Source organism: Mastigoproctus giganteus, chromosome 4, assembly GCF_048544385.1.
Source record: "Mastigoproctus giganteus isolate SK-2022 chromosome 4, ASM4854438v1, whole genome shotgun sequence".
Taxonomy (NCBI): domain Eukaryota; kingdom Metazoa; phylum Arthropoda; class Arachnida; order Uropygi; family Thelyphonidae; genus Mastigoproctus; species Mastigoproctus giganteus.
Window position 1 is genome coordinate 9,575,243 of NC_143578.1, and position 26,454 is coordinate 9,601,696.

The 26,454-nt window shown below is 35.5% G+C and overlaps 1 protein-coding gene across 1 annotated transcript in view; it reads left to right on the forward strand.

The window, feature by feature from the left end:
- LOC150086379 (U3 small nucleolar RNA-associated protein 6 homolog) overlaps positions 1–26,454 on the forward strand; it is a 123,615-nt gene that overhangs the window by 61,048 nt on the left and 36,113 nt on the right. Inside the window, exons 11-16 of the mRNA XM_090371293.1 lie at positions 409–490; positions 8,464–8,576; positions 11,636–11,704; positions 12,125–12,198; positions 19,640–19,717; positions 22,527–22,712. Coding sequence (XP_090227419.1) covers positions 409–490; positions 8,464–8,576; positions 11,636–11,704; positions 12,125–12,198; positions 19,640–19,717; positions 22,527–22,712 — 602 coding nt within the window. The remainder of the gene's footprint in view (positions 1–408; positions 491–8,463; positions 8,577–11,635; positions 11,705–12,124; positions 12,199–19,639; positions 19,718–22,526; positions 22,713–26,454) is intronic.

Consider the following 26,454-nt stretch of genomic DNA (forward strand, 5'->3'; position numbering starts at 1 on the left):
TTGGTAACTAATACAATTTATACTATAAAAATGACCTTTTAGAGAGTTATATAGTGAAAATTTCAACTTCCGAGGTCGTGGAACGAATTACCAAAAAAAAATATATTTTTGGGTTCACTTTACGATATTTTCACGATACGATGGTGTCTCTGGAACGGATTAATATTGTAAAGTGGGGTACACTGTATTGTATAGCTACGTGTGTGTGGTATTTATGAATGTTTAACATTCATTTTTTGCAATTAATGTTCGTATTTTCGATTTTGTTGATACTTAGAAAAAAAAAAAAAAACTTGTAAACCCAGGAACTCGTAAAGCGGGAACTGCCTGTACTTTGCATTCTGAGCTAGTTTATAATTATTGCAATAATTATTAAACATTACTTAACAGAATGGATTTATATTCCAGATGTACTCTTTGCGCTGTCATTTCTTCCAATCTGTGAAGAATTTAGTTTCTCCAAGTTTCAGAAAGATTACATTTTTGAAGAGTAAGTTTTTATTCAATTAGTAGTGTTAGAAAATAAGCCTTTTTTAAATTTTTAATATATATTAAAAATATTTAATTCTAGTTGAAATTGGCAAAAGAGTAATTTTTACCCATTCCATCAGTCATCTACTGCTTTAAATAAAGCTTATCCACAGCAAGAATATATACAGTGACTTTGACTCATTACCTGTAATGAGACTGCTAAAATTTGTTTTTGATTTAAATGGAAATTCTGTGATATCAAAAAAAAAATTTACATGCTGTTTGTTGATTATTTTGCTCTTAATATCAGTATCAAATTTTAGTATCTCTTAATTATTACTTGCAATATATTTAATTGTATTAGCATTTTTTTTAGCATTAGCATTAGTAGAGGCATTTGATGCAAGAAAGCAAGCTTATGCAGCATCAGCCAAAAAAAAAAAAAAAAAAAAAAAAACCCCACTTCCACTTCACCCCTCTGTTCGTTCAAAATACCTGTCCAGCTGAGCCTTAAACTTATTTAGGCTATCAACCTCCACTACAAGGGATGGAAGTCTGTTCCACCAACCAACCACCCGCTGGCTAAAGGCAAATTTCCACACGTCTATCCTATCATTTCGTCTATCCTATCATCTGTCTTTCCTCAATTTGAATTTATGCCCTCTCAGGTGATTATTCTGAGCTAGAGGAAGAATCCCATCAGCATTGAGCATGCTCAAACCATTCAAGGCTTTATACACCTCTATCAGATCACCTCGCTGGTGCCTAGTCTCCAGACACTGTAATTTGCAAAACTTAAGCCTTTCTTCGTAAGAGCACCCCTTTGTTCCATTCACTAATCTTGTTGCCCTTCTCTGTACTCGTTCCAGCAGCTCTACATCCTTCTTGAAATGAGGCCTCCAGACCTGTATACAGTATTCCTGGTGTGGCCTGACCATTGCCTTATAAAAGGGAATAATCACCTCCTTATCCCTGCTAGAAAAATTCCTATATATATCATTAACAATACACCATGAGCTACTCTTGCAGCCCGTCTGCACTACTCAGAGAACTTCATATCTGCCTGCACAACCACTCCCAGGTCACTTTCATTCTCTACCACTGTCAGTGTAGTACCACAGAGTTGATACGTTGCTCTGGGGTTGCTGTTTCCCATATGTAGTACTTTACATTTGTCAATGTTAAACTTCATTTGCCACCTCTCAGCCCATCTGCTCAACCTTTCCAGATCCTGTTGCAGCAGCATAGTGTCAGTAGTGTCCTTGACAACCCTGCCAACCTTTGTATCGTCTGCAAACTTGGACATTAAGCTTGATATACCATCATCAATATCATTTATAAATACAGAAAGCAACAATGGACCCAACACTGAACCCTGAGGGACTCCACTGATAACATTAGTCCACAATGAGCAGTGTCCATTGATTACCACTCTCTGTCTTCTCCCCCTCAACCACCCCTTTATCCATAGCAGCAATTTGCCTCCAGTGCCACACTGCTCCAATTTGTGCAGCAGTCTTCCATTTGCAACAGTATCAAAGTCCTTTCTAAGATCCAAGTATATAATATCAAAGTTATTCCCTGCATCCAGTTCTTTTGTGACTGCATCATAGTATCCAATCAAATTGGTCAGGCAAGACTTCCCCTTAACAAAACCATGCTGTGTCCGAGCTATAACTGAAGTCTTGTCTAGATGATCCTGCAGTGCTTCTTTAACCAGTGCCTCCATTAATTTTCTTGGAACAGAAGTTAAACTCACAGGTCTATAATTACTTGTGTCAGCCTTTGATCCTCCTTTGTGAATTGGGGTCACATTTGCACATCTCCAGTCTGTGGGTATCTCCCCTGAGTCCAAGGAAGCTCTCATAATTATGGCTAAGGGTTTGCTTACTTCCTTTGCTGCCTCCTTTAATATAACTGGATAGATCCCATCCACCCCAGGTGCCTTTCTTGTGTTTATCTTCAACAATTTCTCCTCCACTTTACTCTCAGTTATTACAAGATTCTCTAGCTTACTGCCAGAGTTGAATACACCTCTTGCATTCCCCTCGATGAATAACTCCTCATGTGTGAATGTTGATGCAAAATATTCATTTAGTTTGTTAGCTACCTCAGCAGGATCATCAACAGTTGACCAATCTGATTCATCCCCTTCCTTCTAGAGTTTACATAAGTAAAGAACTCTTTGCTGTTTTTCTTTGCATCCCTTGCCAAAGATTTCTTGCAATCTGCCTTCGCCTGCCTAACTTCCTTTGTAACTTGGTTACAGATCAACTTGTATCTATCATAGGCGCCGACTGGGCTAGCCGGGTGGGTAAAGCGCCTGCCTAGCAACCCAAAGGTCGCAGGTTTGAATCTCGCCTCGGGCTTGGATCAAAGTACTGCAAAAACCTTCGGAGGTGCATTATGGCCACAGAAGCCAATGCGCCAATAACTACCAAAAAAAAAAAAAAAAAACTATCATAGGCTTCTGTGTCACGTGTTAATTTGTATGTATCCCATGCAATTTTCTTCTCTGCCATATGTCTCATTAGTTCATCTGACATCTATTTAGGCCTAAACCTTGAACAATATTTCTTAGTTGGTATGTAATGACTAGTAGTTTCCAAGATATGTTCTTTGAATGGTTCCCATTTTGAATTTGCTGTTGGTAACATCATCAGTTTGTCCCACTGTATAGAATTTAAATACTGTCTCAGTCCATCGTAGTTGCCTTTACGAAAGCACGAGGAAGATGAAAAGTTGGTTCTGTGAGTTTGAAGTTGGACAGTAAATGGAAGTTGGCTGGTGGCGGCATGTGTTGGACTGTTTTGAAAGAGAGAGCGGAAATTATAGAAGCCAATAGAAGTCAGAAGAACAGTGCTCATGGAAGTATCTGTAGAAAAGGCATGCAGTAGAAACAGCACATCTATGAGACAGTGAATGGAGAGACTCTGTTAGAGAGGAGTCATTAATTAACCTAACTGCCCTCTTCTGAATGGAATCTAGAAGCACGAGAGAGGTTTTTGGGACACCGCCCCAGATGTGGGAACAATATTCCATGGTAGGGCAGATTTGCGATTTGTACAGAGTGAACAGCTGTTTGGAAAAAAAAGTAACACCGAGAACGAAAGAGAAAAACAGGTTTTTTAGATGCAGAGGAAGCAATATTTGTAATGTGCTTGTGCCAAGAGAAATTAGAAGTCAGGGTTATCCCCAAAAGAGATATATCATTTTGTCTAGAAATCGGAGTGTCACCAAAGATAAGCATAGGAGCAGAAGAATCCTTTTTGCAGGATATAAGACAAGACTGAGTTTTAGAAGGATTGAAATCAACTAAGTTGTCTTTGCCCCACTGGAGAATTACCTGGAGATCGGCATTTAAGGAATTGGTAATGGATATTCGAGAAGTTGAAGTGATTGAGCAGGGCAAGGTTTTTCAAAATGGAAAGTGGAATGCATTGTGCTATCATCGGCAAAACTATGGATAGGATTTCCAGTCAATGGAAGAAGGTCATTGATATACAAGTGGAAAAGAGTGGGGGAAAGAACTGAACCTTGGGGGCCACCAGCATTAGTGGAGAAGTTAGAAGACAGAGGCGATCTACCATCACCCTCAGCGAGCAATCAGAAAGAAAACAGAAAACTGGATAACCAATTACAAAAAACAGTTGGCAAACAATAAGATGGAAGCTTGTTAAAAAGACCTTTATGCCAAACACGATCGAAAGCCTTTGAGATGTCAAGAGCAACTGGTGCCTCCGCAGCCAGGTGGGCAGGAGCAGCAGTGCATAGCACACACTTCTTGATTAGACTCGGGTTCGAGCCCATGACCACCAAATAAGGAAGATGTGGAAAGGTCAGGGAATGACCACCGCATATCCCGGAGCAATATGGCCTTAGTTGCTAATGCTCCTAAAAACCAAATAACAAAACAAAACAAACATCAAGAACAACTGCTTGTGTTTCACCAAACTTTTTCATTGAATTTATCCATAAATGTTACATAAAATGTAATTATATTAAATTTAAATTTCTATCCGAAATTAATTCACAATCACAGTAAAATATTTTTGAATATTAAAAATCAGTTATATATAAATTGTTCATGTCTTAATTCCATTAATTTTAGAATTATTAACTCACTTCTTGACTTGAAGATAGACTTCTGTACAAATCCAGCAGTGTAGCCTGCAAGTTAGAAATTAGCATTAGCATTAGCATTAGTAGATGCATACAATGCAAGAAAGCAAGCTTATACAGTATCAGCCAAAAAAAAAAAAAAAAAAAAAAAACCTTCCCATTTCACTCATTCATTCGCTGCAAATGTTTGTCCAGTTCTTCCTTGAATTTAAAAAAAACTATCAACTTCCACAATGACAGATGGAAGTTTGTTCCAGCAATCAACCACCTGGCTAAAAGCAAATTTTCACACTATTCTACAACTGTATTTCCTCAGTTTGAATTTATGCCCCCTCATGTTCGTAATCTGAGCAATTGGAAGAATCCCATCAAGCCTGTTCAAACCCATTCAAGACTTTATACATCTCAATCAGATCACATCACAGGTGCCTAGTCTCCAAGCATGGCAATTTGCAGAACTTAAGCCTTTCTTGGTAAGAGAAACCCTTCATTTCCCTCACCAATCTTGTTTCCCTTCTCTATACTCGTTCCAGCAGCTCTACACCCTTCCTAAAATGAGGCCTCCAGACCTGTAGGTTTGGCCTGACTATTGCTTTTATACAGGGGGGGATAATCACCTATCCCTGTTAGCAAACTTCCTGTATCTTATTGACAAGACCCCATGAGCTGCTCTGGCAGCTTGTCTGCACTACTGAGAAAAATTTATATCTAACTGCAATACCCCCAGGTCTTTTTCATTCTCTCCTACCCCTGAGTGTGGTACACTCAATGGACAGAAATCATGGGATACTTACCTAGTAATGGGTAACCCCCTTTAGCCATGTCACTGCCCCGGATAAGGGCAGTGACATGGCAAGGCATTGAGTCCACCAATTCACAAAAGCATTCCACAGGAATTTCCATCCATGCTTACTGCACTGCTGTCCATAATTCCGTCACATTCCTGGGTGGAGGATCCATAGCTTGAATGGACTTTTCCACAGCATCCCAAAGATGCTCCACATGGTTTGTGTCCAATGAACGGGGAGACCATTCCATGATGGTAAAATATGCAGAATGCTCTTCGAACCATGTTCTAGTCACCACGGCTCTTTGGGGAGGCACATTGTTCTGCTGGAAGAGCCCATTTCCCTGTGGGTACACGATGACCATGAAGGGATGCAGATGATCCGCAAGGATGGACACGTAACCTGGACCTTTCAGAGATGTGTCTAAATGTATCAGAGGTCCCAACATGTGCCAGTAGAACACACCCCAGACCATTACCAACCGTCCACCTGCCTGAACAATTCCTTGTTGACATGACGGACGTATAGCTTTGTGCGGTTTCTGCCAGATACGCACCCTTCCGTCCACTCGAAATAACTGGAATCGTGGCTCATCAGACCAGGAAACCCATCTCCAATTATCCAAGGCCCTGTACCAATGTTCTTTCGCCCAGTTGAGTCGTAGAGTCCTATGTTGTGGTGTTAGCAATGAGACTCTGGTGGGTCAGCGGCTCCCATAACCTATTGCAGGTAATGATTGCCTGATGGTCTTGGTGAAGACATTTCTGGCACCTCCCTCATTGAAATTGGCAGTGATTTATGCCCCTGTCGCTCTCCAGTTGGCTGGAACAATGCAAGACAGACGTTGACGGCCACGTTCATCTACTACCTTTCTCTTCCCACAGCTCTGTCCATGATGGGATGTTATTCTGGAAATGGCATATTCCCAATACACTCTTGATACTGTCGAACGGGAATAGTGTAATTTCTGTACCACTTCTGCGATAGAGTGACCCATGCATCAGGCACCCACTATCATCCCTCTTTCAAAATTGGTTAACTCATAATGTTTATCCATACTGATATCAGTTTACTGTCTATGTGAATGCAGTGTACCAATATACCTGCCAACCATTGGGTTTGTCCACTGGCTAGAGGAGTGACAGCATTGCATTGCCCAGGAACCAGGTATCCAATGAATTCTGCCCTTTCAGTGTAATTGGCGTTACTCTAGGGTTACTGCAAAGTACTGCTCATATGCAGTACTTTGCATTTGCTAATGGTTAAAATTCAGTTGCCACTTCTCAGCCCACCTGCAAACTTTTCTAGATACTGTCATTACCATCATTAACAACCCTGCCAACCTTTGTATCATCTGAAAACTTAGGAATTAAGCCTGATATACCTTCATCGATAACATTGATAAATATGGAAAATAGCAATGGGGCCAAACACCACACCTTGGGGGACTTCACTAATTTGTTGCTAGGTAATGGAATCTTCTGCTTAATGAAACAATAAACAATAAAATTTGAATATCACATGGCCTCTGTATTTCCTCATATCAAACTTTGGTTAGATTCTATACAATATCCTGATTGAATTTTTATAAGAAGCTGATAATCAGGAATTATTTTTAGTATTGCATAAATGGGGATCAAAATGCAAAATAAAAATGAGATGTGAATCAGCTTGATGTTAGTATGCTCGCATGTATCATGTGCAGTCAATAGTTGCTTTCTCGAAATCATGGCAGCTGTGTTTTGACCATGGTGGTTTTTTTTTTTTACTCATTTTTATAAAAACAACAAATGATTATTTTTATCAGGCTGTATTCTTCCCATTTATCCTTGGGGGACTCTATTAATTTTGTTGCTAGGTAATGGAATCTTCTGCTTAATGAAACAATAAACAATAAAATTTGAAAATCACATGGCCTCTGTATTTCCTCATATCAAACTTTGGTTAGATTCCATACAATATCCTTATCGAATTTTTATAAGAAGCTGATAATCAGGAATTATTTTTACTATTGCATAAATGGGGATCAAAATGCAAAATAAAAATGAGATGTGAATCAGCTTGATGTTAGTATGCTCGCATGTATCATGTGCAGTCAATAGTTGCTTTCTCGAAATCATGGCAGCTGTGTTTTGACCGTGGTTTTTTTTTTTTTTTTTACTCATTTTTATAAGAACAACAAATGATTATTTTTATTAGGCTGTATTCTTCCCATTTATCCCTTTACTGAATATATTTATTTTGTTTTTGTATTTATATAAATTGAATGCACAAATTTAGTTTCATAAATAAAGTAGTTTAATTTGAAATGTTGTTAAAGATTTTTAAAGGCATTCCTTGATTTACTTGAATTATTTTTCCATAACCAATTATAACCAAGTCCTCTGTCCCCTTCTTATGTTTCTTCTCTTTCTTGTGAGCCATAAAAAAAAAAATAATAATAAAAAAAAAAAAAAAAAAAAAAACCAACCGGTGATACCTCATCATACTTGATCCCACTGAAAAAAAGTGAATAAGATGTACAGTCCGAAACAAATTTTCACCAGAGCTGAAACCAGTTTATTTTGCCAAAAAAAAAAAAAGAAAAAAAGAAGCTTAACAGATTATTTCTTATCAAGGAGGAAATTTTTGCCAGGATTTAAGAAATCTAAAGATTGCTTAACCCTTTTCCTAAAAAAAAATACTGCAGGAAATTTTAAACTTAGAACAGTGTTGGTACTACCTGTGGTCAAGGTTGTGTGTTTTTTTGGAAAGCATATAAGAAGGTATGAGCTAATGGACAATTTTTCAAGAATAATCTGTGGATTGTTTTTACCTAGCTGTCAGTAAAGTTGCATTGAAAATGATTTTGTAAACAAAATGCTGCTAGTCTGCAAGAATACTTTCTTCGATAATGTCCTGTGGTATACACAAGTTGTAGTCTGAAGTTAGGGCTATTTTGTCTTGGGGAAAATAATCCTTGATCTTTTTGCTTAATGCCTGGTCTCCACAGAACCAGTTAAGGATATAAATTGAGGGATGCCTATAATTCTGTGAATAATGAATTTATATATTATTATAACATATATGATATTTATTTTAGTTTACAGAAAAGACATTCAGATAAGGAAGAACTTTGGAATGCTCTTGCAAGAAGTTCTGTACAAGAAACAAAGGATGCAGATAATTTGTGTGTACAAGGCACTAAAAAATGTGGTAATTGAATGAATATTTTAAATTGCTGTTCCACTATATATTTTTTTATATTTTATTTTGAATATACAGTAAACCCCCACTATTCGTTGGGGGTTACGTTCCTGAGAAATGGCACGAATACTGAAAATGCGAATACTGAGTAATGGCGCCCATAGTAATAAAAGGGTTCCATTCCAAAGTATGAAATATATAAGAAAAACTAGTCTAAAATTTTGTCTATGTATTATATGTTCCAACATTATATATTATAGTGAAATACAAGCATAAGGTATCGAAATGAAAATAAGAAAAAATTTAATGTTAAATGTAACATTTATTAGAAATTTCAAACAAATCTTTCAAAAACATATCAAGAATATGAGTTGCTGGGGGAAAAAATAACTCATATTCGAAGTTTGTTTTCATTTTTTTATTGCGCTCCTTTTGGATTTCCCTGTAGGCAAGAGTTCTAGGTCTCATTTAAACTTGATGCTTCTTTCCAAATTAGGATCCATTTCTACCACCTTTTCTGAAAGTTGTATGGAGAGGCTAAAGATTGCCTTTAATGATTTGTTATTTAATTCTGGTCTAACAATGTCGAGATCTTCCTCCTCAGGATCATTTTCGTTCTCCTTTGACCTTGTCACTAATTCATCCAACTCTTCTATTGGAACTTCATCTCATGAGTCTCAATAAGTTCCTGAATGTCAACGTTTTCAAAGTCCCCATATTCTATTCCCTGTGTGATTGCTACAATATCAGCAGCCAGTTCATTGATATTGGGGATTGTTTTAGCAACAACTTTCACCAACACATTAATTGTAGATACTCTTATCTCATCAACTGATACCTTGATGCTGATCAGCAATCTGCGATGTTATAATTTTTCTAACTTTGACTTACAGTTAAGTCTGTCTCCCTTTCCATTTTTTTCAATTAAGCCAGTAAAAGTTCTCCTAACATAGTAGGACTTAAATGCAGCAATCACACCTTTGTCTAGCAGTTGTAAAAGTGATGTGGTGTCAAGTGACAAAAACACAATTTCACCGTTTGGGTGGTCAGATACTAGACCTCTTGGATGTCCTGGCTCATTATCAGTGAGAAGTAGAACTTTGAAAGGCAAAGATTTTGAAGCTAAGTAACTTTCCACCTCTCGCATAAAGCTATCATTAAACCACTCTCTAACAAGTGTAGTTGTTACTCAGGCTTTAGTGTAATTGTAGTAACAAGTGTAGTTGTTTACCGTGCTTGCAATTGTATCACCCCTCTCCCCCACCCACCAAGCACTGTTTTGACTGGACAAGATGATTTTAGCCACACCCATATTTTTTATGGCAGAAAATGTTTACAGTGCTTTAAAATTCACATTTTTTTAGGTTTCATTTTATATTAAATCAGCAACCGCAAATATGCAAGCCTGTAAATTCAGATACTGTGAATAGCAGGGGTTTACTGTACATGTTTTCTTTTATAGTCCATTCAGTTTGATAAATCTTTACATGATTTATAATTCTCATTAAAATCTGCAGTTTTTTTGATACATAAAGAAATGTTTAATAAAATTTTTAACTGCATTCATTAAGAAAAATTTTTTTGAATTTCCTGTCAGTAAAATTTTCTGAAAGTTAACTAAGAATATTCAGTTTAAAATATTGTTTTGTAATTCTTGTTAAAAGAGCAATAATTCAGCAAGTAAGTCAGCAAATTCTAGTTAAAATTATAGGGCATGCATATTTGAAAGAATCCTTTTCACTTTTCACATCACATGGTTTTATACTAATTATGATATTGTGTATGCAGATATTTGGCAGTGCCCTTGCAACTTATTGTAACAAGTTCAGTCATTTTGCCACTGTCATTGTTGAAAACATTTATGGAATCTTTGCATTTTGCCAAATATAACTTATGTTATATTTGATCTGGTCGATATGGAGAGTGGAGTGGAAACAGTTCTGGTTTTTGGCAAGAAATTCTTGTACATTCCAGTCAGAGTGAGTAAGCACTTTGTTGTGATTTTGATAGAGAAGCCAATACAATATGCTGCTTCTAGAAAGTTTCTGCTCTATCTTCTCATAGAGTCCATATGACATCTTTTTGGAAATTTGATCCTGTGGGGGGCAAATTCTTAATGTACAATTCCATCGATGTTGAAAAATTCAATCAGTATGCTCTTTGCATTATAATGAATTTGTCTGCCTTCATGTATGGTGACTTTGCATTTTTCCATTGTAGACACTTAATTTTGTTTTAGATTGTACCTATAAACCCATGTTTTTTCATCCATGATGATCTTGGAAAGAAACTATGGGTCTCACTGAAGTGTTTATTGAAAATCCAGACATACATTGATTTGATTCTGCTTTTGCTTATCAGACCCAAATTTAGTAACAGTTTTATTTTATTCCTATGTTGAAATCTTGTAGCAAATTGCTATAGCATGATCTAGGTAAGATTTTATTCTCAATGGTAAAATCATAGGTATTGAGGTGCCTGTTTTTTTGCGAACAAATGCTTTAATTCATATCATATTTCCATCTGTTTTGTTTGAGGATAGGCACCCTGAACTTTTCACATTGTTAGCAGAAACTTTCAGTTTTGAACTTTAAAAACTACTTGGTTGCTCCAAAAGCAAGTTTTAACATATCATTAGTTTCTCTGACAGTTTTATCTAGTTTGAAACAGCACTTGATAAAGTGTAGTTCTTTAAAGTCGATCATTATCCGAACAGCTATTGAATCAGCAGATTAATAAGGGGTACTATACATTACATGACTTAATAATAACAATTACTTCTGAATGGAACATCCAGTAATTTTTGAAATAAACAGCAACTATTTCATTAACTTGCATTCTACTACCACCATCTGGCAGATGAATTTTATACTAATTATGATAGTGTGATCTTACAGTTAGTCTAGAAACTATTTTATTACACTTCGTATGCATGTGTAAGTAATCCTTGCATTTTCATTTCTGAGATTACTCTTACTAAACTTTAGTGTGCTTTTCTTTCATCTGTTTTGGTGGAGGTGGCAATTTCTTATAAAATTCTTATTTTTATTTTTTTATTTTTTTTGCAGAATCTCAAGAATATACCTGTGGTCAAGCAGTTGCAATTTTTGAGGAAGCGATACAAAAGATACATACTGGTAAGAAATTGGAGTGATTTTTCAGCTTACTCTGGAAGTGTGGTTATTTTAATTTTATCAAAATGTTTTTTTTTTTCTTTTTAATTAATGTTAGGTTAATTATACCTTAAATTTTGTACCCTTTCTGTTCAAATGTACTACAGTAACCATGTCATAATATTATTTCATGTTGAATTTTTTTAACATGAAATTCTGTTTGTCATAATATATTATTAGCATCATAGTTGTATATGGCACATTATATTGTCTTTATATTAAAATGTCATTATATTATATTAAAATGTCTATTAAGTAGAGACAGGATCTAATTTTTTTTTTTTTTTTTTTTTTGCAACTTTTTAATTTCTGTTGTGGAGAAAATAAGAAATAGATAAAAATCAAATATAAAATAACAAGGTGCTTTTCATTTTCTTTTATCAGAAAAGATGTGGGGTTTCTATATACAGTATCTACTAGAGAGTCTTCAGAATGAGAATATTGAAACAACCATGCAGGTATTTTTCTGCTTTAATTTTTATCCATAAATATGAACATGGTTTATAGAAATGGTTTGTAGTCAAGTTGTTTTAATTAAAGTAGTATATTAATTAGGTCAGTGCTGTACAAATAAAAGATTATGATCCTTTTATGGATCTCAAAATATTCTTAAGGAGTTGTGAAAAAATTGGCTTCCTAATACAGTTATGGGTTAAAATGTCAGTGACTGGAGAATCTTTAGTTTTTGTTTATGTTAAATAAATAGCTTTTATATTACCTGCACATTATATCAATAATATATATTTTTTTATTTATTTTCCATCATTATCAAAGATTTGGTATTTACCTTTTCCCTTCTGATGCTCACCTGAATAAATCACATCAGATTCTTTCAATGATATATTTTTAATTGCATAATATGAACATTAATTAGAGAAAATACCAAAATGAAATTGATTAAAATACATAAAAATATCTTCAAGAGTCAAAGTCACCTTGATGTTTTGGTTTGTTTCCACTATATCAATAAATCACATATTTATATTATTAATGACCTTGCATTATAAATTTCTTGTGTGGGAAAGTAATGTGAAGCATTGTTCACATTTTTGAAATGTTTTATGGTGATTTTGTGTTTAATAAAGGAATGTTATGAAACTGAAAAACCCTTATGGCCAGGGCTTCAAAAACTACTGTTTTATTTGGAAGGAAGTCTAAGAATTATGTTGGCTTCATCCACTTTTGGAGAATGTTTTGTAGCTATGACATCAGAAGTTAAAATCAGACTGCCACACATACTATTTGTGCACACCTTTAAAGTTTTTGTCATGAGCCACCTTCATATTTTCTGTCACCAACATTTCTACTAGTACTAGAAGCACTACCAACAACAAACTGCTTGAGTTTTTCCTTGCTCTTATGAATATCAGAAAACTGAGAAAAAATAACACCAAATTTTATTATGTTTTTTTTTTTGTCATGACTGTCTGCCACTTGGAAATGCTTTTGTCCCACCAGAGTGACAGTGACAAAGCCTGGGCTTGTCACTGTCACTCTGGTGACAGTGACAGCTGCATTTATTCATGAATTGAAATAAAATAACCAATGTCATTTTTTACTTAAAAACCCAGACCCTTGTGGGTAGCACGGTTGGTTTAATCACCTTCCTCTCCACACTGGGTGGAAAAGACTGGAGTTCAAATCCCCATCAATGACGTAAGGAATTTTTATGGGTCTTTTTCTCAATGTGGCTGAGTTAGTCAGTCTCAGGTGACAGTAGCTTGGGTTTTTCATCTGGCAGACAACAAATTGACTGCAGAACATGCACACAATTTATATCCAGCTCAATATGGCTTAAGTTGATTCGAGGTTGGCATTCGAGGTGAGCGGACGCGCTTAGACAGGGCTCCTCAGTTAAGTGGTTTACTTTTGGATAGTGCTTTTAAATATTTGATTTATTTAGATATTGTTGGATTATTTTGTTATAGGTTTTCCTGTAACTGTTTGATTTTAATAATATTATAGATATAATTTTTTAAAGTTACTTTCATTGATATTTATTTAATTTTATAATGGTAGTTACGAGATCTGCCTTAAACACGTCACAGGGTATCGTGACTCACACGGAAATAGCAGATGGCGATTTACGGGTGAGTCATGATTTAATCCGTTGTGGAACCTGTGGAATGTTTTCCAAGGTCGACCTGGTGACTAATCCTACCTCACCTGGGGATTCTTTTCTTTGTGATCGATGTAAGGAGTGCACCGATCTTAAATTACAATTTGGTGCACTGATGGAACAATTTGAGTCCCTGAAAAAACGAGTGCTTGCCCTCGAAAATAATGCATCTGGGAGCTCGTCAGGGACTCAAAACTCCAGCAATCCACCAAGTGATGCACGCCCGATTCGAGCCTCAAAACAGAAAAACCAAGTGCAAACTACTCTGGTTAAAAAGGACATTGTTTTATTAGGAGACTCCATTGTCAGGGAAACGGGGAATATTTTTTGTAATAAAGATAGGTGGAGGAGAACCAGGGTATGTCTGCCGGGAGCAACTATTGATGATGTCACCAACAGACTGTCAGATTTTAAAGGGGGTAAAGAAAATATTATTATTCATGTGGGGACAAATGACATTAAACGTACACGATCTGACGATTTGTTGGAAAAATACAGGACCATGCTGAGGAAATGTCGCGAGCTAGGCCATAATGTCTATGTGTCTGCAATTCTGCCCAGACACGATAGGAGGGATTATATGTTAAGAGCCTTGTGGATTAACTCAAGACTTGAAGGAATCTGCAAGGCTTTAGGGGGTAAATTTCTATCAGCATGGCCCACACTTGTAGGTAGAAGGAATTTGTTTTGTAGAGACGGGATACACTTAAACAAAGGTGGTGCAAAAGTTTTTGCCAGTATTATTGAGGATACCTTAAAGGTTCAGGGAAACTGCTAGTTAGGGGGGATGTGGGTAATACTGACACGCGTTTATCTGATAATATTGGTCAATGTAACTCTTGCACATACCTTAAGAGTTCTTATCTGTTACCCCAACTGGACGTATTATCTAGATGTTCTGGGGGCAAAGACGTTTCACGTACGCGGGTAGCTAATATCAGGGAAGAGAGCCTAAAAAAACTTCAAGGGTTGTGTTAGGGTTGTTAAATATACAAGAACAGTAAATCTTAATTGTTTATACAGTAACGTTAGAAGTGTCGTCAATAAAATGAGCGAATTCGAACTGCTGGTTAAAACAAGTAACGCGGACATAATAGGGCTTACAGAGACGTGGTGCCACCCGGAAATTGGGGATGATGAGTTTCAGTACGGCTTGTATAATGTATTTAGGAAGGATAGGTTAGATAGAAGGGGTGGTGGGGTAATGCTTCTTATCAGAAGCAGCCTGAGTGCGACGATGGCTTTCCCGGATTCAGACGTTTCACATGCTAGTATAGAGTCTGTATGGTGTGAGATAGTTGGAAACAAAGGTATAATGCGAGTAGGAGTAATCTACAGACCAGGTGATTGTGAAGATTATGACAAAAGCCTCTACATGCAAATGGAATGGGCAAGTAAGCGTCAATGTCTTATTATGGGTGATTTCAATTTGCCTCTAATTGATTGGAGTAAATGGGAAGGAAACTCGACATGGGGAACAAAATTTTTAAATCAACTAGATGACTGTTATTTGTATCAACATGTCAGGGAAAGTACTAGAGAAAAGAATATCCTAGACCTCATCATCACACATGAATCAGATGACATAACAGGGCTGACAGTAGAGGAACCAGTAGCAGGAAGTGATCACGGAGTTCTACGGTGGATGATGACGAGAGAGGTAGCAGAAGTAAAAGGCAAAGGAATGGGTTTTAATTTCAGAAAAGGAAATTACGATGCCTTAAGGTACTACATGGCCTCTATTAACTGGAAAGATATCGCGCAGAGAATGAATACAATTGAACTGTGGTACGCTTTTAAAACATTAATCACAGATGCCTTGAATGCGTATATACCATTAAAAAAATACTCCACGAGGAGGGTTCCAAGTTGGACGACTAGTGAAGTTGCCGCATTACTTGAGCAGAAAAAGGTGGCATGGAAAGGTTACAGAACAATAAAAAGTACTGAAGCCTATAACAGCTACAAGGTGATGTGTAACAGAGCCACAGAAAAGGTTCGACAGGCAAAGGCAGTTTATGAGAAATCACTAGCAAACAGAGCAAAGAGGAGGGATAAAGAATTCTTCACATATATAAATGCCAAGAAGAGCAGGACAAACCAGATCGGACCTTTACGTAAGGGAAAGGGGATAGTAATAAATACACCAGCTGCCATTGCAGATGAACTCAACAGTTATTTTGCATCGATATTTACAAATGAAAAGCCTTTTGTGGCAAAGGGAAATTGTGGGAGCGAAGTTAAAAAAAATGTAATTAATGATATTGAAATTTCGCAAGATTATTTAATGAAAAAACTTTCGAGCCTACAGACCAGTAAAGCTCCTGGAGTTGATGGAATATACCCTATAATCTTAAGAGAGGCAGCAAGCGAGTGCATTGAACCATTGAGGCTAATTATGCGAGCATCATTAGACTCTGGGGAGATTCCCTTGGATTGGAAAAGTGCAAATGTATCTCCCATACATAAGGGTGGCTCTAAAAGTGAAGTTGGAAATTATCGACCTGTCAGTCTGAGTTCAGTAGTAGGGAAAATCATGGAGACAATGATCAAGGGTGGAATTCAGGATCATTTGGATCGAATTGAAATTCTCAAGGATACTCAGCATGGTTTCGTAAAGGGAAAATCATGTTTAACAAATCTGGTTCGCTATTTCGAAAGGGTCACTCACGAGCTGGATTTAGGGAATAATTTCGACATTGTTTATTTAGATTTCAGCAAAGCTTTTGACTCAGTCCCACATGAGCGGTTGCTTTATAAGCTGGAACAGGTTGGAATCACTGGGAAAATCCTTAGATGGATAGAAGGATGGCTTCAGGGCAGGAGGCAGAGGGTTGTGATAAATGGCTATTCCTCAGATTGGGTTGATGTAAGAAGTGGGGTTCCCCAAGGATCAGTATTAGGACCACTGTTGTTTTTAATTTTCATAAACGACATTGATGAAGGGATAGAGGGCGTGATGTCTAAATTTGCAGATGATGTTAAAATTGGGAGAGTAGTTAATGATCACTCTCAAGCTGAGCTTCTTCAGAGAGACCTAGATAGACTTCAGGAATGGTCAGAAAAATGGCAGCTGTGCTTTAATACAACAAAGTGTAAGGTATTACACCTGGGAAACAGTAATCCCAAAAAAACTTATTCACTTGGTGGAGTTCAACTAAACCCAGTACTGGAGGAAAGGGACTTGGGTGTTACGATACGGTCAGACATGAAATTCTCTGAGCATTGTAAACAGGTTGCAAGGAAGGCCCATGGTGTCCTATCGATGATCTATCGAACTTTTGCAAGTAGAGATAGGGACGTGATAATCCCATTATATAAGGCTTATGTTAGACCACACTTGGAATACTGTGTTCAAGTATGGAGACCGCACCTGAAGAAAGACATCGAGATTCTTGAAAGGGTGCAAAGAAGGGTAACTCGCCTGGTGAGATCGGCAAAAGGGCGTCCTTATGAAGAAAGACTTCGAATATGTGGGTTGCAGAGTTTGGAAACTAGACACCTTAGAGGAGATTTGATTGAGGTGTTTAAGGATCTGAGAGGCATCAGTAAAATGAATGAGGACAAAATTTTCAAGATTATAAATGATGCTAGAACTAGGGGACATAAATTCAAGTTACGGGGGGAAATGTTTAGATTGGACTGCAGGAAGTTTTATTTTAGCCAGCGAGTTATAAATTACTGGAATAAGTTGCCTTCATGGGTGGTAGAGGCCGACAGTTTGGGGAAATTCAAAGGTCATCTGGATAGTACTTTCGGGTAAGGGAAGCGCATAGGATGATAGGTTTAATTTCCTTTTTATTTATTTTTTATTTTATTTTATTTTTTTATTTATTAATTATTATTATTTAGTTATTTATTTATTTATTGTTTTTATCATTGTTTTGTTCGGATTTTTTTTTTTTTTTTTTTTTTTGGCTGGTGCAGCATAAGCCATAGGCTTTCTTGCACCTTGCGGCCGTTACTAATACTAATACTAATACTAAGTCACTGATGTGCCTAAATCCTACTATAACCAACCAATTCACCCAATAAGTGAATCTGTTATTCATTAAAAACTTTAATTAATGTAATTGTATATTCATGAAGTTCTCTGAGTAGTGCAGACCAATATGTGATGGAAGCTCATGGATTCTGTCAATGATATACAAGGGCTTTGACAGAAGGGAGAAAGAGATGATTATTCCACTGTATAAAGCAATCGCTATGCCACTCTTCTGGAATACTGCATACATATTTGGAAACCTCGTTTTGGGAATAACATAGAGCTATTGGAAAGGTGTAGAAAAGAGCAGCAAGAGTGGTTTGTGAGGGGGGGGGGGCATTCTTAAAGGATATTCTTATGAAGGAAAACTGGGGCCTGTGAATTGTATTAGCTGTAAACTAGGCAGCTGCATGGCAACATAATTGACTTGCATAAGCTTTTAAGGATTAACTAAATTAATTGGTGATGGCATCACCAATTTACTCTTTCTCAGACAAAGTGGACATAAATTGAAAAAGGGCAGTTACGGAATAAATTTGCATTCAGCCAGGAAATAATTGACTGTTAGAATAAAACTAATTCCAGAAATAGGTGGTAGAATATATTTAATGAAAGTTTGGACAAAGGAATGGGCAAATTAAGTGGATATAAAGTTTATTTATTTATTTGTGTTACCTCTTTTGGCTGCAGTTGCTTTTCTTGCATAATTTTCATTAATACTAATTTTGTCAATTCTTTGCTCCTCCATTTTGATTCCACCTTGGCCTATATCTTTTTAAAGGTATAAGATGGTATATTTCTTCTAATATTATTTTCTGGAACATTTATGTTTCTTTAGGAATTTCTATTCCTAAAAAATTCTATTCTTTAGGAATTTCAGCTACTCTCTCAGAATTGAACTCAGATAATGTCTAAAACCAATGTAATTCCTCTTAAAGAAAATAAAAATCATTCTTTCTTTTACTCTTGGCAGTGATTTCTTTGGATACATCCCATAGTAAAACATTATAGTTAATTTCAGTTGATAGTCCAAGAGAAATTGAATGCAGAAACAAGTTTTCAAATTACAACATAAGTTTATCAAAATGTTTTTTAACTTAAGACTTTCACAAAATTGAAATCATCAATCTCAGCTATCCTATATAATTTTGTACCATATATATCTTCTTTTATAGTTGACTAAAATTTGTAACATTATATTATTTTGTGCACAGAAATGTCATGGAAACTCTAGTTTCATATACTCACTGATTGTTGTGGACTTGTGCTGTTCAGGTTTTGGTTTATAGTCTACAGAGCTGATGACTGAAATTTCTTGGTTATCTCTCTCTTTGGTTGAAGTCAGAGTCATACAAAAGAACAATTTTTCTGAAAACTGACTCTTTTATACATTAGTCATTTTTTATTTGCAAACTAAAAAAAAAAAAAGGGGGAAAAAAAAGCGTTTTCATATATTTTACTGTGAATTAGCTTATATAAGCACTTTACCATAATCCTAATTTGATGAATGTCTTTTAAGCCATATTTTGAACTTCTGTCCTTAAAAATATATAAAATAATATATATTAAAATATATAAAATATTGATTTTAATAACCAATGTAGTTTAATCTCTACTTAAACTTCAACAGTTGTGACAGTTATTTTTGAGGATGGGATAATGATAATGTTTAATTTTAAACATATATAAAGTGTCACTGATTAAGTCTCCTGTAATTTATTTCATTAAAATCTTTATTTATTTGGCATAGTTATTATATAAATACCAGTATGGTAATTGTAAAAGTTATTTTCAGATTGTTTCACAAGTGAATAGTGTCATGGAAAGGGCAGCCGAAAAGAATTATCTGTCCCAGGAATATTATGAAGAGTGGGTAAGTTGAAGCAGTTCTTTAATATGAATAAATCTTTATTGCTTCAAATAAGAAACATTCATATAAATCACACATTTCAAGTAGTATTACTTCTTGACAGCATGCAGCTAGGAGTCTAAACGAATAACATATCTTTATGGGAATGTAAATAAATTCAATTCCTCCCACCATTGAATTTGCAGTTTATACCTTTTATATGTAAGGAGATGCCATATGACAGACATGGAAAGATACAAACAACATTTTATAGATAAAACTGGCAGAGTTATTAGGAGATAGATTATCTACATTTGTAGCAGAAACTCATGTAACAACTATTGCAGTTGGTAAACATATCATTGTAATTTGTGTGCTTCCAACAAGGACTTTGAACTTATAGTGTATATTCTCCTATTTGTCTTTTTTTTTTTTTAATTGTTTGAATTTTCTGGCTGTTAAGAAAGAAACTGCTTAAAAAAATGTTTTTAAATGTAATATTTTTGTTTTTCACTTTGCTGAATCAATATGTATATGTTATTGTAATCATAAAGTTAAAATTTTAAAGACAATACATGTGAAAGTGGTGTGCTTGACATAGTTACCACTTATGTAGAGGGTGAGTGATAGAAGCTAATGATGTCACTGCTCTAATGTGAAAAATAGTGAAACGCTACCTTACCTAGTTTAAGATACTTAGTCCTTAATTTTATTAATTGGGTTTAGAAATAAAAAAGACTTTGCCCTGGATAAAGATGGCTAATTATATAAATAAATGCAACCTGTTAAATTTGCATTTTATGCTGATAATGGAATATTATTTGATTCGTCAAAAGAAAGAACAAACAAAAGAAAATTTCTAGTGATGAAAAACCCCAGTAAAGCTATGAAATGTTTAAAGGGTCAAGTTTGAAAAGAAGACATGGTAAGAAACTTCTTATTTTATAAACAACTGCTATCAGAAACAAAAAACAACCATTATTGTTGTTGCCATTAAAGAACTAAAGCAGTGTGCAGGCTCTATGTTTATAACAGAAATTTTTTTTGATTAACTTGAACTGGACTACATAATAAAACAAGTCCAAAAAATTATTAAAGAGCGATTTGTGATGATAATTTTTTGAGAAATGAGGTTTAATTTAGGAATTATTAGTGTTATTAAAAATGTTCTCAAGTTTTAACCACTTTGATTTAAGATTTTAGTTTTTAAACAAGAGTTCTGCATGTTATAGATTATCTGGTGAATGTAAACTTGTGTTATTTTTTATTTTAAAGGCAAAAATATAACTTTCTTTTGTTTCAGATGAGTCATGTTGTTTCTTTTAGACTTTTAAGGTGTTCGCTGATGTAGTTAAGCATCAACTGTCTGGACCTGTGTTTTTAAGTCGGGAAACCCTACACTAAGAAACAGTGATTGAGTTTGTGTACTTTTATTTTTTTTTATAAACAAATACTTTCTTCTTCCTGGGATTCTAAGTGAAGGGGGAGAGGCATGCAGTGGCAGAACCTTTGATTTGTTTAGTTGACTTCAGACCTGTTTCTTATAGCATTAACAACACACTTTGGATAAGTATCTTTTTGGATCTTTGGAGTATTAATTGTTTGGCACAGTGCTATACAAAATATTATATTTTTGAGCAAAACAAAGGTGGGAAACACACCATCCTTATATGATAAGTAGCTACTACACACATAGGAGTAGGACTTAGATTATTATTTTAAGAGACTTGAAAGGTATATAAAAGATATACAGTAGACTTTCAGAATAACGGTACCTTCAGAGATTCAAGATGCTGTTATTTTGATTTTTCCGTTTTCTAGAAAGTTTTATTTTTAATATATTTAATGCAGAAATAATGAGGCTAAATAAGAAACAGAGATTAAGAATGCAATTTTATTAACTGCACACAAAAAAACATAAACATGTTGATGTAAATGTAAACCATCAGAGTCCGACATGCTTACTTAAGAGTTAATATTAAATATATAAAATGTCTCTTTTGCAGTTGTGTAAAGCAATGCAAGGAAAATCTGGATGTGGAAATCCGTTGTGTTACACAGATGGATTTCTAAATGAAGAGTTTTAAAATTTTTTCAGTTGCTTTCCTGAATTCAAAGAAAGCAGACTAAGATGAACTAAGCATTTTCAAAAGCTTCACAAGGTCCCTCTCCTTACTCTAACAGTGATTAAAATAGCAAAATAACTACATACAAATATTAATTTTGCAATACATACAACAAATTCTAGAAATCTCAATGAAATAAACATAACTAACAATATTCAAAAACAACATGAACATTGTATGCTATAAAGTTTTGTAGGACAAAAGATTGGTTACATGAATTGGTTCATGTAACCAATTTTACTCATTACTCAGAATTGTGTAACCAATTCTGAGTAATGAAGACCCTTGTGGGTGGCAGAACCAAGGAAAGGTTGTGAGTATATGACTGATCTATTAATGCTGTTTCTGTTGTTTTTGGGGAGGCCACCTGTACTAGACCCTACCCTTGAAGATATGAACTTCGTTGTTGGCATTTAAAGGGGCAAAAGAATTTGAATAATTTGAACAATATTGAACATTTAACTCTTCTCATTTCAAATGATATTTTCATCTCCCATTTTCTTCTCTGTAGCGATCGTTCATTTCTTGATACATCAAAATTCAGGAGATTATCTGTATTTTCATCATTCGGCATCTCAAAAATTAGTGATTCCAGCAAAAACTGTTACAATTTGTAATGTGATTATCCATTTTCATTTGCTATAAATGTGTTAGATCCTATTTCTTTTTTTGTAGTTATATTGTATACCTGCTTTAATATTTTATAGGCACGATTATTAAATTCATCTGGTGAAGATGGATCAGCAAGAAAAGTGGCTATTGAAGCTTCAAGAAAATGGCCAGAAAAGGTAGACCTCTGGCTCTTTTGCCTCACATTACATACTGAGGGAGAGCAGGAATATAATTCTATCACAAATTTATTTTGTGAGGCTCTCGAGAAGGTTTCAGAAAAGGTAAATTTTTGTTCAATATGTTGGAGATCAAGTGAATGACACATAAGTGAGTGAATTACATGTGAATGATAAATTAGTAAAAGAGGCATACTGCACCATGTTGGAAATTCATATTAGATTTAGAATGCTTTAATAACACTGAATTATTTTTTTAATTAAATTTTTTAAAAAATAATTCAGTTTATTTAAAGCTTCCTAAATTTAGTATGAATTTCCACTGCAGCATAGTGTATCTCTTTTACTAATGAATTTTTACTTCAAATTTTATGTGCAATTAGAATTAATTTTTATTTCTTTCTGTTTTAATACAACTGTTGTAAGATGTGTATACACATTGTGTAATGCAGTCCTATCGTTTTTTTTCCTCCATGAGTATATGTTAGATTTACTAAGAATGGTAGTAGTCTGATATTATACACTGGTGTGCAAAACTTAAGGACCAACACTATTTCTAAAGGTTACAACCTCAAAATCAAACGAAACAGCCTGTGACGATTTGCATAACTGTGGCCATTCAGTAGAAAGCTGGTGCACATGCAAAAATTTCAATCGTGATGAGAGGGCTCACATAAACAGATAAAAGCAGCAGTTATGTGCAAATTACCGAATGGTGAGCATGATTGTTACAGACGTTCAATTGGTTTCATACAGTGCCACAGACAACAAAATGGCCAGTAGACAACATCTGGATGACTTTACCTGAAGTCGAATAATTGGGAAGCTCGAGGAACGTCAAAGTGCGAGAAGTGTGGCTGCAGAGTTCGGCATCACCCATAGCATCGTCTCATGTGTGTGTGGTTGGCCTTCAGAACGACAGATACAGCTGTTCAAAGGACCAGTGGCGGTCGTCCATGAAAAACAACACCAAACAGCAATATCCTGCACAGGACGCAGGATATTGCTGTTTACTCTGGCCAGGCGACTCCACAAAGGTGGACTGTTTGCCCAATGGCCAGTATGCTGTGTCCCTTTAACACCTGCCCATCGGAGACACTGTTTACGGTGGTGCATTGAATGCAAGGACTGGACAGCAGTGCAATGGGGTAAGGTTCTCTTTACTGATGAGAGTAGATTCAGTCTCAACAGTGATTCTGGACGTTAGCTAATCTGGCAAGAGGTTGGCACGCAGTATTACCCTGCAAACATCACTGAAAGAGATCGATATGATGGTCGAGGTGTCCTCATCTGGGAAGGCATTATCTTGGATGAATGTACACAACTCCAGATACTGGAAAGCGGTACTGTAACCAGTGCATGCTACTGTACTGAGGTAATCCTTTCCCATGTGCATCTGTTCCGAAGTGCCAGCTCCTCCATAGCCAGGTGGGAAGGAGCAGCAGTGCGTAGCACATGCTTCTTGATTAGACCGGGGTTCGAGCCCGTCACCACCAAATACGGAGGATGTGGAAAGGTCAGGGAATGACCACCGCATATTCCCGGAGCAATATGGCCTTAGTTGCTAATGCTCCTAAAAACCAAATAACAACAACAACCGAGGTGCCATTGGCCCCGAGTTTGTGTTTATGGATGATAATGCCACACCCCATCGCACTGCAGCTATTGATATGCTTTTGGAATGTGAGGATGTTGTTCGTACGGATTGGCTTGCCCATTCCACTGATCTAAACCCCATTGAACACATATGGGACACTCTGGGGAAATGCCTAGCGGCATGTCCACACCCACCAGAAAATGTTCACCAGCTGAAGATGGCGCTGACAGAGGAATGGACGATGTTACTGCAAGAACTTAACAACATTGTTCTAAGTATGGACAGGCAGTGCAAAGCCTGCATCGACATTAAGGGTGGCCATATCTCCTACTGAGGACCGCCTCTTCCCTTTGTTCCATCTTTGGCAGTGATGCATCTGTATCATGGCAGCACTGGCTGCCATGATACAGATGCAAGCCATGTGTAATGAACTTCATAGATAAATTAATTATAATTATAATAATGATGACTGCCATTTTTGAATAAAGTCCCTCTATACCATTTTATTTCTGTTGTGTTGTTTCCTTCATCATTTCTGTACCTCACAAGGTTTCTTTGGTATGCGTTTCCCATATCTAGGCCACTCCTATGAGAAGCTACAGGTGGAAACCTGACTGGTCCTTAAGTTTTGCACACCAGTGTATTTTGGTACCCTGTCTGATGGTATATTTGCTCCCCTTCCTCTCACTGGTATATCAGAAAGTTTTATGAAGACATTTTCACTGTCAGGCATCACAATTTAAATTTTAGAAAAGGCTTGGGTTTGAATCCCACCAAGACGTCTTTTTTTTCTTTTTTTTTTTTTTTTTTTGTCGTGAGTTAGTTTTGAGTGGTGGGAGTTGTATATCAATCAAAGGATTAGTGTAGATCTGATTTTATTTGTTCTCCTTGAACTAGTTATGTGATGGAGTGCATATATTTAAGGAATTGACATTGATGAGTAAAATGCTGTTTATTCTAGTTTTCTCAAATCTTACAGGATGAAAAATGGTTGTTGGTCACATGGTGTATTTTATAATTTTAACTGGTTTTTTACTTTTACTTGGTTCTGTCAATGGGCTTCAAATTATTAAAAAAATCATGGTTACTGCACTCAATTACATAATCTTCCCTTTTTTTCTGTTATGTCAGTTGAGTTTGAATATTTTCAAATAAACATCACCTGGTGGCAAAAGATAACTTTTTTAAAGTAAAATAAAGAAGAAAAAAAACTTCTTAAAACTTCAAAAAACTTAACTGGTTGCATCTGCACATGTATTTAGTAGCCTAAATTTAATTTGTATAACCCTATATGTGTATACTGGTAGAAATGAAAATTTTTCTTCCTAATGATTCAGTTAATTTGATATTTCTCATTTCGGTCTTATTGTAATACTTCATTGAACTTATTGCCACCATTTGTGTCCTTGTTCCTTATACTGATATTTTAATCATTCTCCTTATTTCCATGTCTAACATAACTTACTCATGGGAATAAGTTCCTTAATGAAAAATTAAGCATAAATATCTGGTGGGAACACTGTAGTATTCTTGTTACGAAGAATGGCAAGAATACTATAATGCAGTTGTCCCATTTTTGCATTATAAATACACAGTAGTTTTCTGCTCTTGAATATATTTTTTTCAAAATCTAGTTTGGATTTATTAATAACTTATTTGTCAATCAGAAAATGACACAGGGTTTTTGATGCAAGTGAACTGTGATATGCTGTCTTACCACAAACCTTAGCAAACTCATAATATAACAACAGGAAAAATTTGTTTGTAAATCCTATGATGGATCTTTTTTATTACATTTTTTCTTTTATGTATTTCTTTCTTGCAAATTACTTTGACATTGTGTGTCCTGCAATAAACAAAAGTTTTCTTTATAAGTTTTTTTGGCAGTTTCCAAATCCTTCCTTTATTTCCCATAGACTGTTCCTTTGGATATTCTTCATCATATAACCTGTCATATCCATTGCCTTGCAGTCAGTATGAGGGGTTATGATTTGGTATTGTAAGGTCTAATGTTTTCTCTGAAATTTCTGCATCTAGCAGTGTCAGCTTCTCTTAAATAATTTAAAATACTAGTTACTTTGGAAACTTTCAAATAGTGATATCTGAACTTTTTTATTTATTTAATTTATTATTAGTTTTTAATTTATTATTATTTTTGGTATCTCGACTAATCTTTTAAATCAAAATATCATATAATACTAATATTATTGATTATTTATTAGCCACTTAAGTCATTTTTAGAAAAGAAAA